Source organism: Ursus arctos, unplaced genomic scaffold (genome assembly GCF_023065955.2).
Source record: "Ursus arctos isolate Adak ecotype North America unplaced genomic scaffold, UrsArc2.0 scaffold_14, whole genome shotgun sequence".
NCBI classification, from domain to species: Eukaryota; Metazoa; Chordata; class Mammalia; order Carnivora; family Ursidae; genus Ursus; species Ursus arctos.
In genome coordinates this window covers 16,847,368-16,864,078 of record NW_026622808.1, presented here as the reverse complement: position 1 = coordinate 16,864,078, position 16,711 = coordinate 16,847,368, and the positions used below count along the sequence as shown (strand labels likewise).

Here is a 16,711-nt window from a genome sequence, read left to right as displayed (position 1 = left end):
AAAAGAATTCTCCTGGTTCTGATGTTTCCTCTAGGTGATTTTACATCCCCTGACCCCCACCTTGCTCCCTTGATATAAATCCTCGATATAAATCTTGTCACTGTTCGAATCAGAACTGAGTCCAATCTCCTCCCTGACTCCAAGACCCTATTGTACTGGTCCCTACACCCATCGCGATGTTCCCCCGCTTGAATAAAGCCTGCATTACTGTTCTCTAACAAGTGCCCTTAAATCACATTTCTCTAGGAGTTCGAATAATATTTTTTCTTGAACAGCTGCCAGGTCCATTCTGGTCCCTTAGTTCAAAGGCTTAAGAGAGAAAATCTGGTGGGTTAGAGGACAAGTGAATGAACTGACCCTTCCTGGGTGACCACACTGTTGCAGTCAGTGATGGCCAGTAGGGACAAAGTTATGTGGCACATGGGGTGCGCCTTCTACACCAAAGGCAAAGGTATCATGGAAGACAGCTGACACCCTGGCAATGCTGTCTTCTAATTGTAGACATAGGCGAGGCTTCTGTCTTTTCTACTGAGTGTTTATCTGTATGTATGCATAAATATAGCAAAAATATAAGGAGGCGTGGGGGTGAGAAATGATGACCAAGACAGACAGTAGCAGAGAGTGTAAGAACTTAACCAGGAACAAGAAGGACCAATCAGCAAGTGCATCATAAAACAAGAATATTTATTGAGCACTTACTATGTGCTGGATATTATTCTAAACACCAAGATTACGGTGATGCATAAAACAGACAAAAACCCCTGCCCACGTGGTATGGACACTCCAGTGAGAACACAAGAAGTAAACCAAATAATAAGTAAATGTCTGTGCAACAGTGCTGAGTCCATCGAGGCTGATAAAGTAGGGAAAGGTGATAGAGATCGGGGACAGCTTCATTGCCAAGGTGGTGTGTGAAGAGAGCATAGTGTGTGAAGAGAGACTAATGTCATGCAGACATTAGGGATAAAGAGCACTCTGGGAGGGAACACAAGCTCCCTGCCACTCCTGAGGCAGGAGTGGGCCTCTTCTGTTCTGTGCTGCAATAAAAGAAAACCTTAAGAGCTCCCAGCTTGGAGACCCTTAGTTTTCTTTCCTCTCCTCTGGGGCACTAACTCAAGCATGGGCCCTTCTAAGCAAAAGTGCATGTTGCATAGAAGCAGAAGTGGGTTTTGGTGAATGGCTTCTGCCTCAGTGGGGTGGGAAGTTCCCAGAAAAGAAAAGCTGGGCAGACAACACAAGAGGTATTCCCCACATATACCACCACCTCTGAGTACAGAGTAGGCTCTAAGCAACTACGTTCTGGTCTCTGGTCGATTATTCATTTCCTGGAACAGCTGGTTGATCACAAAGACTTTTCAGCAGTTGCCTGTTCACTATAAACTAATGCCTAGACCAGTGATTCTCAACCTTCCCAGGCGGCAACGTCTGGAGACATTTTTGATTGCTGCAATGGGTGTGTGGGGTGGGGCGGTTACTGACAGCTGGTAGAGGCCAGGGATGCTGTTCAACATCCCACAATGTGCAGGATAGCTGCCTACAACCAAGAATTATCCAGCCCAAAATTCAACAGTGCGGACCTTGAGAAGTAATGCTCTAAGTCGAGGCAAGGAACATTTCACTTATCACCTTTTAAATTTATCATTAAAACATTTATCATTCTGGCCTTCCAGAAGTTTATGATCCAAGCAGGCATGATTTACAAGCACACACATCATGTGTGAAACAGCCTACAAAATACAGGGTAAGTCAAGTCATACGGATGATAATAGAGCAAGTAGGGGAGATGGATTTCTGAGAACTAGTAGAAGAAAAGCCTCTTGAAGGATGTAGAAGTTCGTTCTTAACGAAAGCAAATGGGTGAGAGAGGCAGAAAAGAGAAAGAAAGCATACTTTGTGTTGAGACGGAGGAAAAACATTGAATAGAGAGGTCCAAACCCGCAGCACCTAGAACATTCGGCTGGTTTATCCTCTTCTGGCAACTGTCTGGGACACAAAAAGAGCAGCAACACTTGTGGGTCTTAAGTGCAAGGATTTGTCAACTGCCCGGGAAGTTTCATTCATGCACATCTTTTGAAACCATGTGAATCTCCCAAAATTTTAACTATTCAAGAGGAATCACATAATTTTAAGGCCAGCAAGTGGAGTGAATCATAGACTGGTTGCATCGCTGCCATGTGGAAGAGACACTTGAGCTGATTAAGCAGTAAAGGGACACAGTTTGGTCCACCACCTAAACATGCACATGAAACCTCTTCAAATGAATCATGGCGACTCTCGGCTGCTATTTTTTCGTTTCCTGATGTTATCATGTAAAATTGGTTTTAAAACACCATCTAGTAACAAAGTTAGCTATGCATTTATTAATTCCAGTGCTGAAAAACACTCCTAGAATCCAATTACTTTGAAAAAGAAATTAGAAATATTAAAAGAAAACACATAAGGCCAAACAACTACTGTGATCTTCATGCTGTTGGTTTGGAAGCATTTCCACAAAAACACATTCCAGATGACACTAAGAAAACAAAATTAACCCAATAAATGGGTAGGCTTGAAAGTCATCAAGCGAAGAAGACAGTGCTGGTCTCCTGACCACAAGATCCTTCCTGTTGACAACACACTCCTAAGCGGGATTGTGGAATCTTGCATCACAAGAATGCAACCCCCTTTTTTATATTAATTCACAGGGGAATTATTGAATTCTGAAAATGTTGAGTTTGCAAAATCTTCAGGAGCATAAAATGCAACCCAATGCCCAGAGAGAGAAACCTGCTGGGTGAATCTAGACGTCGATCAAAAATCCTGGGCAAGATAGTGATACCTGGAAGAAAATCCCCATATTTCCTTGATTATTAAAAATTATTCTTTGAACATTTAAGGGCACGTGATATACAATACTGGGTATGGGTCTCAGAGGTCTCCCCATGACCCCTTTTTTCCATGGAGCAAGAAGCCAAAATAGAGAAAAGCCTCAGCTGCTTTCAGGAGGAAGATACAGATGGTGGCATTTGTCTGATCCACGTGTGACCACAGGGGGCGCTGTTCAGAAGCAGCTCAGTTTTCCGCTCCTAGCCAAAAGGCAGAGACAGGAGTCTGAGGCTGTGGTTGCATGGAAGACGCGTCTCTTCTGCGAAAGACTTCTGATGATGTCCCTGGTTCCTCCTATTTGGGGGAGATAATATGTAGAACAAGCTGAAGAGAAATTAACACCTCAGGAAATGACAAGCCAGAATCTCTCTAAGGTCCAAAGCTCAGTAAAGAGATCCTAATCTCTGACTCTAGAGCCTTTCCTCCCCCCAACACCATCTATGATGGTCTTTTTATTTATCTGATCTTTTCACAAACATTTACAGGGTGTTTGTTTACTGTGTGCCAAGCAGCATTCGAAGTTCTTAACACATATGGCCTCGCTTTCTTCTCATGAAGAGACAGATACTATAACCATCCTCATCGTACAGATGAAGTCCTGAGGCTCAGAGACAGTAAGTGGTTAGAACAGGCTCATGCAGCCTGGAAGTGGTGGAGTTGGGACTTGAACTCAGGCATGTTGGCTCCTTTCAAACAGTGAGGGATCACTAAATGCTACAGAGGGTCAGTGAAGACTGTAAGGTTGAATATCTGCTTTTTGTTGTTCATTTTTACATTTAATTTTTCAGAGAGTGTGAGAGCAAGTTGTGGGAGGGGTACAGAGAGAGGGAGAGAGAGAATCTCAAGCAAATTTCATGCTGAGCATGGAGCCCAACGTGGGGCTCGATCTCACAACCCTGAGATCATGACCTGAGCTGAAACCAAGGGTGTGACGCTACACCAGCTGAGCCACTTAGACACCCTGAGTACGTGCTTTTTGGAATGTAAAGTGTTGTCCAAAGATAAGGGGATAGGATTACTGTTTGGAGCCCTGTATATAGTTGATTCTGATAATGCGGTGTTCACACAAGTAGTGTTGACGTGGTTCAGAGTAGAGCAAAGTGCTTTCATGTACATTGTTTAGTTCCTCAGTCAATCAGACATTTCAATGACGAATGAATCAAGGCCCAGGGAGGTTAACCTACTTGCCCAGCTGGAACCTGAAAGAATCAAGATTCAAACTCAAATCGGGTGAACCCCAGAGTCCATGCAATGGATTCCACTATGCGACGTGTTTTTGGAGACCACATGTGTTGGGACAATTCTTTGACACAGTTCAGGTTGACATATCCTTTGGCTGCTGGCGGTTTCAGCCAAGGGGTGAACAAGTGACATATACTGTTAGGACACAGTCAGCAGCCAATAAACAGAATTGTCCTCGGTCTGAAAGTGCATGTCCCAGGAAGCTGGTCCCAAAAGTTGTTGATGATCTGGAGTGATAAACAACTCTGGTGACAACCAAGGAAAGCTGTCAACTTTCAGAGGAAAACAGACCTGAGTCTGAACCCTGGTACCCAGCTGAGTAGCTTCGGGCCAACCATGTGGACTTTCCCAGGCTGCATCCTCATCTATAAACAAGGATCTTAGACACTCAACAAGTGAGCGTCTTTTGTGGGCCAGGCATTGCCCTAGGTAGAAGGAAAATGATAGTAACCACAGCACTAAAACTTACAGGGGGCAGAGATTGACCAAAGGTAAACACTTTCATTTTTTCAGAGTAAGACAGATATCATACAGAGAGGCACATGATGCAGAGAATTAAAATAGAAGGTGATGATAGATAGTGAAAGACTGTCACCGTGGCCACCTTACTAGAAATAAAAGGCCCTCCACCTCATGAGTCCTGATTTCTCTTTGCTGCTCTGTATTTTTCCATAGCCCACATCACTTTGTGAAATACTGTATAATCCATGTTTGGGAGTTTATTGTTGGCCTCCCCCTTCCAGAACATCAGTTCTGTGAGGGCAAGGATTTTTGTCAGTGTATCCTCTGCTGTTTCCCCAGCACCTAAAACAGTGTCTGGCACATACTGAACACTCAGTAAATTTTTGTTAAATGAACATTGTTAAATAAATTTAATTTTTTTGATAAATATCATTTGAATATTCATGGAAAGACTGAAGAGAGAGAGGGAGAGGAAGGAAGGGAGGAAGAAGGAGGACAGGAAGGGAAAGGAAAGGAAGGGAAGGGAAGGGAAGGAAAGGGAAGGGAGGGGAGGGGAGGGAAGGCAAGGCAAGGCAAGGCAAGGGAAGGCAAGGGAAGGCAAGGGAAGGCAAGGGAAGGGAAAGGAAAAGGAAAAGGAAAAGACAAAAGAAAAGAGTTCCACTGGTTTTGGTTTCAAAAACCAAAACCACCAGCATAATGGAGGAAGTAATGCAATTTCTCTTTTCCTTCAGATCAAGAGACCAGGAAACTCCTGGCAGTACAAGAGGTTGGGTTCAGCCAGTACACGGCATTGCAGAGAAGCTGGTCTTACCATTTTGGTTTGGGTCGTAGAGTGCGTTACTTCAAAACTTTCAGTTTCAACCCCTTTCCAGATTCCACTAAACCACTTCTTGTATTCCATTCGCACCTGAGGAATATAGAGGTTTGTGTCACATCAGGAGCTTGCTTAGGGAGATGGGACCCTGAATAGGAGGCTAGAGATACACATGCCAAGCCCCACAACTATCCTCTCACTGGTTTGCTGTATAGTCTTGGACATCCTTTTGTTGATTCATTCTAAAATTCCACTTCCTTGTTGTAGAAAGGGTATTTACTTAATGTGGGGCATCACAAAGTCTCTATAGAGTCTATAGAGTGGTGGTGGTGATGATGATCCTGACAATGACAAGGAGGAGGAAGGTGAAGATGATGGTGGTGATCATGGAAGTGATGATGGTCATGATGATAATGATGACAGTGCAGGTGATGGTGGTGGTGGTGGTGATTATAACAATGGTCATCATTTCTTGAACACTAGCAATCTCAATACACTTTATTATACACAATTTATAGTATCATCCCTAAATAAACCAAATGACAAAGGTTCTTCTCTTACTCCCAATTAAAGGTAAAGAAGCTTACACTGTTGGAAGTAAATGGACTTGTCCAAGGTCATACAGCCAGCATTCAGCACCTCCTCACTCTCACATCAGAGCCCTGATACTAACCACTATGCTGAACCACTCCTTGTGATTGCATAGATTCCTTCCTGAAACCTGCTTAACATGTTTTAAAAAGACATTTTAAATATGTAATCTTCAACATTATTTCACCAAGGCACTTATTTGTACTTTATTTCTGGGTATGAAGAGTACCAAGCATTTAGAAGGCACTAGAACATGAAAGAGAAATTAATGAAGTATTATGATGTTCTCTTCGCCACCAGCATCTTAACTGATGGTAGTTCTGCTCAATAGCAAAGGGGAAAAAGCCAGGAAAACTGTTTCCAATCTTCTAAGTGGAGTAAAAATAGAATGATGACCCTTACAAGAATTTAAGAATTTAATGTGTGCCAAGGACTGTGCTAGGAGATTTATTCTTTTACTTCTCAACCCTGTAAGGCAGATATTTCCACGTACACAGGTGAGAAGATTGAACCTCAGAGAGGATAAGAATGCTGGCTGAGGTCACACAGCAACCTACTTAGTGGATAACCTGACATTAGAGCTATAGTCTTTCTGTTTTGGGAATATTATGCCCAATTTTCCAGTGCCCCTCCCTAAAGTTAACTTCACTATAAGAGGCTTATGTATCCTCTTTCTGGTGAACTCAGGTATGGCCAAGCAACTTGCTCCACCCAATGAAAGAGAGCTAATTAAGCTACACTTCCCCAGGATTTCCTTTCTCTTTGCCACAAGAAGTTCTAAATAAGGGCTGCCCTTCAACCTGTATCCCAGAGTAAAGACATTGTAGATCAAGCCACAGCTATGTAGTATGAGCAAGAAATAACCATTATTGTTATGAACCATTGAAATTAGGGGGCGGTGGCTATTTGTTACTGCATCAGAGTCTCCCTTACGCTGACTGATACATGCTCTGCTATGGACTGAAATATGTCTTCTCAAAATTCATATGTTAAAGCGCTAACTTCCCAGTATGACTGTATTTGAAGATATGACGATTTTTATAGATTAAATGAGGTCTATACTTATTTTAAGACACTCCTAATTACAAGCTGACAGTAGTTACCATTTACTGGCATTTAAGTTTATCAGTTACAAGCATTGACTCAAGTCCTACATTTTTAGACAATATATTATTTTAATCCTCATTTTACAGAATTTATCCAGATCGCACAGCAAGGAATTAGTGGAGTTGTAATCCACTGGTCTGTCTGACTCTAGAGCCTGACTTTATCCTGCTTTCCAAAATAAAAAAAAAATTGCAACAAATATAAAAAAGGATAAATATCCCCAAGTATATTAAAAACTCACATAAAAAATAAAATCATAAGACCCCAAGGATAATAAGCAAAGGACATAACATTTCACAAAAATGGAACTGTAAATGACTAGTAAACATTTGAAAAGATGTCCAACCTTCAAAAATATCAATTCCAGTTTTATGAACACATCCAAAGGCATATCCTGAAATGAAAATAAAAACATATCCTCCAAAATTTAAAAAAAAAAAAGATTAAATGGGGTCATAATGGTAGAGCCCTGATCCAATAGGATTAGGGTCCTGATAAGAAGAGGCATAAAAGCTCTCTCTCCTTCTCTCTCCCATGTAAGGGTAGAGCAAGAAGGTGTCCATCTGCAAAAAAGAGCAGGTCTCACCAGAACCCAATCGCACAGGCACCCTGAACTCAGATTTCCAGATGCTAATGAAACCCAGAGTACACAGCATACCAAATCATCACCTAAACCCTTTTACCAGAATGAAGGCAACCCCAAATACAAATATACAAGGTCAGAGAAGGGTGAGAATGGGAACAACCATTCAATAAGACTTTGGGAGTTGGCTGGTGAAGACAAAATAATTACCCTTACCTGGCGATTAAGGAGACAGTGTACCACAAAGAGCAAAACACCCTGCAGGACATTGATGATGGTGAATGTGTATGCAATGACTGATCCAATCACCTTCCCGACCTCTTCAACCATAAAAAGGCCAAGGCCCCAAGAACAGCCCAGGATAAATAGCTGAGCAATGGCTTTAAATGTCATGACTCTGAAAAGGAACAGGAGCTATAATAAGTATCATTCGTCACTACGTGCTGGGGACTGTGCTAAATGCTTGGCCCACATTACCTGATTTTAACTTCACATCTACCTCATGTGCTAAGTGACCTATGCAGTCATACGACTCAAAGATGAAGAAGAATCTATGCTTTCAATGGTTGCTTCTGAGAATAATGCTTTCTCCTATACTTGGAAGTGATTTATCTGCAAGTCTTTTACCTGGATCTATTGGAAAATGTGTGGAAGTGCCCTCTTGAAATTTGTATTGGAAATGTGTTGATGATGCTATCATGACTTCAGAATATAACATGCTGTTGTGTTTCTTCAAATGACAATTGTGTTTTATAAAACAGAATGGGGTTGTTAGTAGCACCTGTCTGGGAGAGCTGACATGTGTGAGTGTGTGAGTGTGTGTGTGTGTGTGAGTGTGTGTGTGTGTGTGTGTGTGTGTGTGTACGCATGCACACAGGGGTGTTAGCCTGCCCTCATCCAACCCATGTAGAGGGATGAAGAAATGCCAAGAAGGGTGAGGCCATGACCCTCCAGGATGGAAAACACTAAGGCGAAGAGATGTCAGATTGGTCTGGTAAGTAGATGAGATCAAAGTCAGGGTCTGAAATTGGAAAGATATTCCTTTAAATTTTTTCTACGTGACTCACCAATACAAGGTTTTTGCTACTTTAGGGTAAAATAAGCACTTGCTCTTCTTATCAATGGGGGATGGTAGTCATGCCCACCACATAGATTGGAGTTATGTGCATTCAGTAAACGAATATTGCTAAATTCCAAATATCTACTAAGTTCCTAGTTAATGTTAGTTGTGCTTTTCATTATTTTTAATCATTTAGTTCAGTACAGTAAGAACTGAGCATCTACAGCCAAGGATAATGGAGTTCCCAGAAGTGGGTGGACTCATGGGGTGGGGGAGGGAAGATAATGTTGATACGCTTGGCATGAATTTCATATGAAGAGTGTGCTACACAAAGGAGCCATTCAATGAATATTTGTCGAATGAAGAGATCAAGGAGTACAGTAAGCTACCTGAAAATTATAATTTTTACTTCTAGAAGTTGTACCGCACACACCCTTTATCCAGTACCATGAAATATTACATCAGATTTTTGTATAGGGTTTTCTTTCCCAGGCACAAAGAAAAGTAGTCCCATAGGAAGAATCTGCAGATACCACTGATTTTGGGACCTTCTTACCTGGTGTCCTGAATGGTGGAAACTTCTTTATTGAGGGATGAAAGTTTGCTTCTCAAAATCCACAGAATTTGGATGTAAAACACCAAGTTTATCTGTGGACACAGAATGAAATATTGACTTGGAATTTTATTTTGAGGCCATGCAATGCAACCTAACTTGAGGTAGACCTAAGTATCTTTTCCCAAAAGATACAGGCTTCATAGGATGCTATGCGCATATGCTCTAGTCTTTGATACAGCACATTGTGTGTATGTATACCTGTGGCACTTGGTGCTTGATAAGGGTGACTATATAATGTATCCTTCAAATCAAGACACCTTGAAAGTGAAAGGTTACTATTAGTGTCTATATCAGGACAATGGATGTGATCAGGAAGTTGCAAGCAAAGAGGAGAACATGTCACTCTGTGCGGAGTAGATACTTGCTAAATAATTGTTGAATGAACAAACATGGGATTTTTAGGATACCCAGGAGAGTTATATTATATCAGAGCAACAAGTGAATCATAATGGAGCAAGAGTAAAACATATGAAGACAGTATTTCCAGGAAGAGGAGTTAATCACATTAGGCTCTATTTTCTTACCTTCACTTCATTTCCATCTCTGCAGAAAGACACACTCCATGCTTGGCCAACCCAGGGCAGCCACACCCATAAATAACAATCACTAGTCACTCACCAAGATAATGACTGCCACTGGCCCCATGAAACTCCAGATGAACCCTTTATCGAGCTTAAGCCAGCAGCTGTTGAGAGAAAAGTATATGCATGAGCTGCCTATTTCTCAGAGGGCAGAGAGCTTGAATTCAGACTCCTGTAGCAAGATCAAACCAGCGCTGGGAACCATTTAGTTCAGAACCTAGATTTTAGATACAATCAGACATGGGTTCTCACCTGATAGAAGCTGTATGCTCAAAGCCTCAGTTTTCTCAAGTGTAAAGTGGGGCAGACAGAAGTATTGAAAAGATGAAATGATTACAGTGGCTATATGCCAAGACTTGAAGTCAGGGAGGGTCAGTCCTCTGACTTTGTTTCTCTCATTCAATATTGTGTTAGCTATTCAGGATCTTTTGCTTCTCTATATAAACATTAGAATCAGTTTATCATTACCTACAAAATAATTTTTTGGGATTGTGATTTCAAAAGCATTGAATCTATACATCAAATTGGGAGGAACTGACTGACTTCTTGACAATATTGAATCTTCCTATCCATGAACATGGTCTATCTCTCCATTTATTTGAATCTTCTTTGATTTCTTTCATCAGACTTTGGCCGTTTTCCTCATATAGATCTTGTAGGAAAGATCTAATGAGATAATGTGTATATAGTTTTTGAGTATGGTTCCTGGCAAAGAGGTAAAGCTCAATAAGTAATACCCCAAAATAATGACTGCTATCAGAAAGAGAGTAAAAGTAGTTATTTAACTGCAGCAAGAAAACCTACCAACATTAACTAAGCATAGTCCATGTACCAAGTACTCTGTTGCTCAGACACTTTATTATGTCATGCCTTATGTTGGCAAAGAGAGTATAAATTATTCTGAACAACGACCTGGCCACGTAAAACTAGTAAATCTAATAATCAATTGCCAACACTCAGTGAGCAGAAAAGCTCCCATGCTTACGTTCTATTCTAAGTGTTACAAAGGATGGCCCAGAAGCCAAACCCAGTCCACCCCTTGTTTCTGTAAATAAAGTTTTATTGAAACATAGCCGTACCCATCCATTTACATGTGGTCTATGAATTGGCCACTCTCCCACCACAAGGGCAACATTGAGTAATTGCCACAAAGACCATATGGCCCACAGAGACAGAAGCAGTTAACATTTGGCCCTTTATAGAAAGTTTGCCAACCCCTGATCTATGCTACCATGAGATCTCCAGAATCATTCTGGCAGGACATAGGGTTCTGGCTGGAGACAGGACATCTTTTTTTCCTTCAAGAGAGACTCCTTCATCACGTTGTTTTAGCACATGCACGCCTACTCCCTAACTGAAGCTCCATTGCCAAAATACTAACATCTTCAGCTAACTTTGCAGAGCTTTGCAAACGTCTTCAGTGAGGCAGAAATTCCTTTAGTGGGGAATTCTGACTTACTCTCTTTTTAGCTGAGACCATAAGAAAGTTCCTTAGATGCACTCAGACCAAGATGTCCTGTGTATGAGATGCTGACCCCACAGGATCACAGGGAAGATGAGACATAATATGCACTATCTCTCATGCACAGAGGTCACAGTTGGGCTTTTCCGGCCCTGAATTTCCTAAGTGTATTTTTTGTCCTGAGTGTCCTGAAGTTGTATTCAAATTTTTATGTGTAAGTACATTTGTCTGAGAGGTACATTTCCCTATTTGGGGAAATAGGCTCAGGATCTCACCAAAAGTCTCAAAAGGATCCTACCCCACACATGCTGAGAACCATTGTTCTAGGAATTCCTGCTTAAAACGGGACTGGTTTTGTGAAGTATAATTCACAAAAGGAAATGGACTGAAATGGACACCACTTCCACCATAAAGGCACACATCATGCTTACTAAGTATGTGATCCATAGTTTTGGTGTCCTACTATTGCAGACACAGCCACAGTGAGAGCTGGAATCCCATAGCCTAAAGGGTACATGAACTTCTTCTTGAATTTGCCTGCACTGTAGTTGGCCACTTTGAGATTCCTAACGGTGAGGAAGAGATGCAGCCCTTCAAGGAGCATCCAGGTGAAGGAGGCCAGGTAGAGGTAGTGCAGCAGCCCTGCAATGATGGAGCACAGCACCTGGAGGGGAGACAAGAGTGAGGAATGTGGTCTGTACCTCGTCATGTCCTTAGCACTTAGCATTTCCTGGATGTTGGCCTGCATTTTTAATTCTAACACCTGTGACTATATGCCTGGGGGCAACACACTTTTGTGGAGCTTTCACCGACCCCATCCTTACCCCACGTGTGGAGCAGGCCAGTAATGCAGAGGAATGAATGCTCTGGAAACAGTCCTCAGATCCGTGACAGACAAGAGTTGGTAGATGAATAGTCCATGTCCCTTGCCCTTTGGGCAGGTGTGATGCTTAATTTTATGTGTCAACTAGACTGAGCTAAGGAATGCCCGGATAACATGAAAACATCATTTCTGGGTGTGTTTGTGAGGGTGTTTCAGGAAGAGATTAGCATTTGAGTCAGGAGACTGAGTAACGATCACCCTCACCAATGAGGCCGGGCATCATCAATCCACCTGAGGGTCTAAAAAAAACTTATATAGAGGAAGGGAGAATTTGCTCACTCTGCTTGAGCTGGGACATCCAGCTCTCAGACATTGGTGGCTGTGGTTCCAATAAACAAAACAGACTGTTGTATAAAACAGATTTTTTTTTTTAAACAGAAACAGAGGGTGGGCCAAAATCAGCATCAGCACTACTCTGCCAACCCTGCCCATTTCCTAATGAGGAAACTGGGGCCCAAAAGGTAAAATCTCACCCAAGATCACATAGCTAGGAAAAATTAAAAATGGATTTGAAATCCAAACTGTCTCCAGAGACTATACTTACTCTTAACCCTAGCAGTGTACTGTCTCCCGGGGAGGGGGGGGAGTAGTGCTTTCATAACCTTCTGGCTGTGAGATCATAGTCTTTTAGGGTCAAAAGGAGCTTTGGAAAACATCTAGTTCCAATTCTTCCTGGATATGCTGATGACTGTGATCATAATGGAGACAAAAGCTAAAGTCATTAGTGTAGCAAAGGCACTGTCCACCCAGAATTCAAAACTCCCTCCACCCCTGATTCCAGACTATAGACCTGTCACTAGGATGGGACTTCCCAGGCAGAGACTACATCTCGCTGCTCCCCTTGCTGTCAGGTGGGACCACTTTACTGACTTATAGCCAGTAGAACGTGAAGGGACATGATGCGCACCACTTTCTAAGATGGCCCATATAAACTTTCCTTTTGGGACTCTGCCATGTTCTTATTTCAGTTAATGAAAATAGAAAGGACTCTTGGATGACCTCAAAAGCTGTGCATACAAGACAGAAGGGCTTCCATCAGCCTGAGGTTGGAGGATAGACACCCTTCAAACCTATTTGTCCACCCTCTACTGATGCAGAAGGGGAAATTAGCCACTCTTGTGCTTAGTCGATGATATTTTGGAGTTTATTTGTTATAGGAATTATTGTTACCTTACCTAATGCCATCAGTCTGACTCTCAGTAAGCTTGCTAAATGACTTCTCAAAAAGTACAGGTTTTTTTTTAAATGTTTTTTTATTATATTATGTTAGTCACCATACAGTACATCCCTGGTTTCCGATGTAAAGCTCGATGCTTCATTAGTTGCGTATAACACCCAGTGCACCATGCAACACGTGCCCTCCTCACTACCCATCACCGCCCATCCCATTCCCCCACCCCCACCCCTGAAGCCCTCAGTTTGTTTCTCAGAGTCCATAGTCTCTCATGCTTCATTCCCCCCCATATATACTTATTATATATAGTCTGATTACCCCCCTTTCTTTATCCCTTTCTTCCCCTACCGATCTTCCTAGTTCTTATGTTCCATAGATGAGAGAAATCATATGATAGTTGTCTTTCTCTGCTTGACTTATTTCACTTAGCATTATCTCCTCCAGTGCCGTCCATGTTGTAGCAAATGTTGAGAACTCGTTCTTTCTGATAGCTGAGTAATATTCCATTGTATATATGGACCACAACTTCTTAATCCATTCATCTGTTGAAGGGCATCTTGGTTCTTTCCACGATTTGGCTATTGTGGACAACGCTGCTATGAACATTGGGGTGCATATGGCCCTTCTCTTCACTACGTCTGTATCTTTGGGGTAAATACCCAATAGTGCAATGGCTGGGTCATAGGGTAGCTCAATCTCTAACTTTTTAAGGGACCTCCACACTGTTCTCCTGAGTGGCTGCACCAACTTGCATTCCCACCAACAATGTAGGAGGGATCCCCTTTCTCCACATCCTCTCCAACAATTGTTGTTTCTTGCCTTGTCTATTTTTGCCATTCTAACTGGCGTAAGGTGGTATCTTAGTGTGGTTTTGATTTGAATTTCCCTGATGGCTAATGATTTTGAACATTTTTTCATGTGTCTGGAATTAACTTGAGACGTAAAGGATCTATATTCTAGAAACTATAAATCACTCTTGAAAGACATTGAGGAAGACACAAAAAGATGGAAAAATATTCCATGCTCATGGATCGGAAGAATTAACATAGTTAAAACGTCCATGCTACCCAGAGCGATCTACACTTTCAATGCTATCCCGATCAAAATACCGATGACATTTTTCAAAGAACTGGAACAAACAGTCCTTAAATTTGTATGGAAACAGAAAAGGCCCTGAATCTCCAAGGAACTGTTGAAAAGGAAAAACAATGCTGGGGGCATCACAATGCCGGATTTTGAGCTGTACTACAAAGCTGTGATCACAAAGACAGCGTGGTACTGGCACAAAAACAGACACATAGACCGATGGAACAGAAGAGAGAACCCAGAAATGGACCCTCGGCTCTTTGGGCAACTAATCTTTGATAAAGCAGGAAAAAACATCCGGTGGAAAAAAGACAGTCTCTTCAATAAATGGTGCTGGGAAAATTGGACAGCTACATGCAAAAGAATGAAGCTTGACCACTCTCTCACACCATACACAAAGATAAACTCCAAATGGACGAAAGACCTTGATGTGAGAGAGGAATCCATCAAAATCCTAGAGGAGAACACAGGCAGCAACCTCTACGACATCGGCCAAAGCAACCTTTTTCATGACACATCTCCAAAGGCAAGAGAAACGAAAGTACAGGTTTTATTCAGAGTTACAGCTGAGGAGAGTTGAAATGGAAACTTGCTTTTTCCCCCTAACACCATCACTTCTGACTCTATTTTTTAATTTTTTTATTTGTTTAAAAAGATTTTAAGTTAAATTTAATTTACTTAATATATAGTGCATTATTAGTTTCAGGGGTAGAATTTAGTGATTCATCAGTTGCATATAACACCCAGTGCTCATTACATCAAGTGCCCTCCTTAATGCCCATCACCCAATTACCCCGTTCCCCCACCCACCTCCCCTCCATTAACCCTCAATTTGTTTCCTATAGTTAAGAGTCTCTTGGGGTGCTGAGTGGCTCAGTTGATTGAGCAATCAACTCTTGGTTTCAGCTCAGGTCATGATGTCAGGATTGTGGGATCAAACCCCGAGTTGGAGGGAGTTGGCTTGGGATTCTCTCTCACCCTTTCCTTTTGCCCCTCCCCCTGCTTGCTCTCTCTCTCTCAATATCTCTCTCTCTCAAAATAAACAAATAAATCTTTAAAACAAATCTGTGATTACCAAGACGGCATGATACTAGCACAAAAACAGATCAATGGAACAGAATAGATAGCCAGAAATGGACCCTCAACTCCATGGTCAACTAATCTTTGACAAATCAGGAAAGAATATCCAATGGAAAAAAGACAGTCTCTTCAGAAAATTGGACAACTACATACAGAAGGATGAAACCAGACCATTCTCTTACACCATACACAAAGATAAACTCAAAATGGATGAAAGACTCAATGTGAGACAGGAATCCATCAAAATCCTAGAGGAGAACATAGGCAGTAACCTCTTTGACATCAGCCACAGCAACTTCTTTCAAGACACATCTCCAAAGGCAAGGGAAACAAAAGCAAAAATGAACTTTTGGGACTTCATCGAGATAAAATCTTCTGCACAGCCAAGGAAATAGTCAACAAAACTAAGAGGCAACCCATGGAATGGGAGAAGATATTTGCAAATGAAACTACAGATAAAAGGTTGGTATCCAAGATCTATACACTTCTCAAACTCAACACCCAAAAAACAAATAATCCAGTCAAAAAATGGGCAGAAGACATGAACAGACAGACACTTCTCCAAAGAAGACACACAAATGGCCAACAGACACATGAAAAAAAGTGCTCAACATCATTAGTCATCAGGGAAATACAAATCAAAACCACAATGAGGTGCCACCTTACACCAGTTAGAATGGCAAAAATTAACAAGGCAGGAAACAAATGTTGTCAAGGATGTGGAGAAAGGGGAACCCTCTTACGCTGTTTGTGGGAATGGAAGCTGGTACAGCCACTTTGGAAAACAGTATGGAGGTTCTTCAAAAAGTTAAAAATAGAGCTACCGTATGGCCCAGCAATTGCACTACTAGGTATTTTTTTTTAATAATAATTTTTTATTATGTTATGTTAGTCACCATACAGTACATCCCAAGTTTTGATGTAAAGTTCCATGATTCATTACTTGATTTGATTATTTCTTTCGCGTGTATTGGGTTTGAGAAATTCTTTGAAGATCTTAGATACAATGTCCACAATAGCCACACTGCGGAAGAGGCCAAGATGCCCTTCAACAGATGAATGGATAAAGAAGATGTGGTAAATATATACAATGGAATATTAGCCA

At 41.6% G+C, this 16,711-nt stretch overlaps 1 protein-coding gene across 1 annotated transcript in view; it reads right to left on the bottom strand.

The window, feature by feature from the left end:
- Window positions 1-663: 663 nt before the first annotated feature.
- Window positions 664-16,711, bottom strand: part of LOC113242891 (putative adhesion G protein-coupled receptor E4P) — a 42,807-nt gene continuing 26,759 nt past the window's right edge. The window contains exons 12-17 of the mRNA XM_026481222.4: window positions 11,815-12,047; window positions 9,959-10,025; window positions 9,281-9,372; window positions 7,881-8,061; window positions 5,381-5,476; window positions 664-3,159 (exon numbers count right to left, since the gene is read on the bottom strand). Coding sequence (XP_026337007.3) covers window positions 3,052-3,159; window positions 5,381-5,476; window positions 7,881-8,061; window positions 9,281-9,372; window positions 9,959-10,025; window positions 11,815-12,047 — 777 coding nt within the window. The 3' untranslated portion in view covers window positions 664-3,051. The remainder of the gene's footprint in view (window positions 3,160-5,380; window positions 5,477-7,880; window positions 8,062-9,280; window positions 9,373-9,958; window positions 10,026-11,814; window positions 12,048-16,711) is intronic.